Raw genomic sequence first — 2,623 nt, 5'->3', positions numbered from 1 at the left:
TGATGGTGACGCTGGTCTTGAACAACTGACCTCAGGTGATCCACCCACCTTGGCCTCCCCAAGTGCTAGGATTACAGGCGTGAGCCACTGCGCCCGGCCTCAGCCTATTTTTTAAAGCTGTACTTATTTACAGAAGTGTGGCCAATTGTCTTAGTGATGCAAGAGATTCAGAATGGGAAAGAAAAAGCGTTATCCTAGTCAATTTTGATTAAACTCCCTTCAAATCCATGTTGGAGTTTAAATGCCTACTCGAGGGATTCTTGATATGGAAGAGGCTCCTGCAAAGCTCTAAGCACATGTCCAAAGCAAGCGGGGAGCTTTTCAGGTGTTACTTTGTTTTGTTTTGCTTTTTGCCAGCTCTTACTTTCTGGCTTCCAAATCTGGGGCGATGTCTCCCCAGGTTAAATTACCCTAGCTCCTGCTCCAGATCGCCTCCCTTCTGCCCCGCCAGAACCCAGTATTTCAAAAATTGGATCTGGGACAAGAGGGGCACGCCAGAGCGCAGCTGTTTCTGGAGACTGCGGCAGCGGTGGCAAGCCACCCGGTGACGACCGTGAGCGCCAGGCGATGCTCAGACACCTGGAGACCCTGCCTGAGGATGCGGCCAAGGCCTTGGGGAAAGGTGAGTCTTCCCCTTGGAGTCCACGAGCTGGGGGCGCCGCGTCACCGAGAATGTTGGCTTTGGCGGAGCTGCCTGGCTTTGACCTGCAGACCAGTGGGGCAGGGAGGGACTTGGAGAGATCCCCGCAGAAAAGCCACGTGCAGCAGTGTCCTCTCTGGGACTTGGGGCTCGCACAGCCATCCTGGGATCCGGGCAAATGAGTGAGCTCCTTCCCCACCGGGCTGATTAGCCTCTCCTTCCCCTGTCACCCTCCACTGCTGCTCTGCAGGAAGCCAGCCCCCAGGGCCAGTCCCAGAGGGCCTGATCCGCATCTACAGCATGAGGTTCTGCCCCTGTTCTCACAGGACCCGCCTCGTCCTCCAAGCCAAAGGCATCAGGTGAGAAGCGGGAACCTAGAGGCCCCTCTCTTCCCCAGCAAACCCAGACCTCACAGGAGCCCGGGAATGTTTAACATCTGGGGCCCCCTGCTCAGATTTTAGAGGGCGCTCCCTGTCCCATATTCCGGAGGCAGTGTCAACAAATAATTAGCAAAGGGCGGACATTATTTTAGCGGGCCCTACCGAAATGCAGAGCCCTTTTCTGAGTCACACCTATGCATGAAACTTCAAGGCCAGCACAGAGTAAACTGAATGACGGGGCTGGTGAACTGCTTCCCTCCCATAATGTTTGTTTAGGAAAGGCACAGCCAAGGCTAGAGGCCTCCCCTAATTGCTCCACGGAAGTAGTTCCCCACCACACCTCAAACATCTTAGGCACTTCTGTTTCCTTTCTTTATTGAACTTACTGCATCCAACATTTTCTTATTTGTTCATCCATCTCCCCTCCCCAGCTCCCTTCACCCATGTGAGTTTTTGAGGGTAGGAACGCTGTCTCTTTTATTCATGAGCTAGAAGAGAGCCTGTCATGTAGTGGGTGCATAAAAAATATCTGTTAAATGAATGAACAAATCTTCCCAAACAATTACATAGAAGGAATTGCTATCAAGAGATTGTTTCATATTCTTCCAGAAGGAAGTTTGCAAGACTAACTCCTGCAGGTCTGGATTTGGAAGGCAGAGCAGCTCTGCTGGGGTGTGTTCTGCATAATGCAGCTGGCCTCCAAGCTAGAGTGTTGAGAATATGTCACTCCAGGCTCCCAACCCTTGTCTAGGAGAGTCTGTCACAAGGGGTGACTTCCAAGTTTCAGACTCATGTCAGAGAAATACAAAGACTAATAAAGAGATGTTTTAAATAAAATTATGTAAATCTGACTTGTTAAGTAGGGCATATATTTCCAGATTCTTCCCTTTTGCTCAAATTAAGTTGACCCAAGGTTACTTTTTTTGAGGAAAATAACAATAACTGGATGTTTTTCCCATTTGGTGATAAATTATCAGCTTAGGAGCTGATGCATTTCTTTAGGGCAGGGTTTCTCAACCTTGGGACTGCTGACAATTTGGGCCAGATAATCCTTTGCTGGAGAGATGAGATAGAAGCTGCCCTTTGCATCACTGGATGTTTAGCAGTCTCCTTGATCTCTACCCATTCAATGACAGTAGAGTCGCCCTTCCCTATCCCCACCTCCAGTTGTGACAACAAAACAATGTCTCCAGAAATCATGATATGTCCCTGGGGAAGGAGGGCAAAAATCACTTCTGGTTGAGACCTACTGCTTTAGGTTTTTTAGGTCTTGCTATGTGGACTACGCTGCTCTTGAACTCTTGGGCTCAAGCAATCCTCCTACCTTGGCCTCTCAAAGTGCTGAGATTATAGGTGTGAGCCACTGTGTCCAGCCTCTGCTCTAGGTTTTAAGACAATCTCCTAGACTAAGCAACAAATGTTCCCATTTATTTCCTTTCATCTTCTTTTTTCTTTTTGAGACAGTGTCTCACTCTGTCACCAAGGCTAGAGTGCAGTGGTGTGATCTTGGCTCACTGCAACCTCTACCTCCTGGGTTAAAGTGATTCTTGTGCCTCACCCACCCCAGTAGCTGGGATTACAGGTGGGTGCCACTATGCCCGGC

The 2,623-nt window shown here is 49.4% G+C and overlaps 1 protein-coding gene across 2 annotated transcripts in view; it reads left to right on the top strand.

The window, feature by feature from the left end:
- GSTO2 (glutathione S-transferase omega 2) overlaps positions 1 to 2,623 on the top strand; it is a 34,267-nt gene that overhangs the window by 5,304 nt on the left and 26,340 nt on the right. For both annotated transcript variants that reach the window (XM_017500807.2, XM_017500810.2), the window contains exons 2-3: positions 358 to 622; positions 891 to 999. In XM_017500807.2, the coding sequence (XP_017356296.1) occupies positions 568 to 622; positions 891 to 999 (164 nt within the window). In that variant the 5' untranslated portion in view covers positions 358 to 567. The remainder of the gene's footprint in view (positions 1 to 357; positions 623 to 890; positions 1,000 to 2,623) is intronic.

This window comes from Cebus imitator, unplaced genomic scaffold (assembly GCF_001604975.1).
Source record: "Cebus imitator isolate Cc_AM_T3 unplaced genomic scaffold, Cebus_imitator-1.0 Scaffold271, whole genome shotgun sequence".
NCBI lineage: Eukaryota > Metazoa > Chordata > Mammalia > Primates > Cebidae > Cebus > Cebus imitator.
The sequence above is the reverse complement of the archived record's forward strand: the minus strand, read 5'-3'. Positions and strand labels throughout refer to the sequence as shown.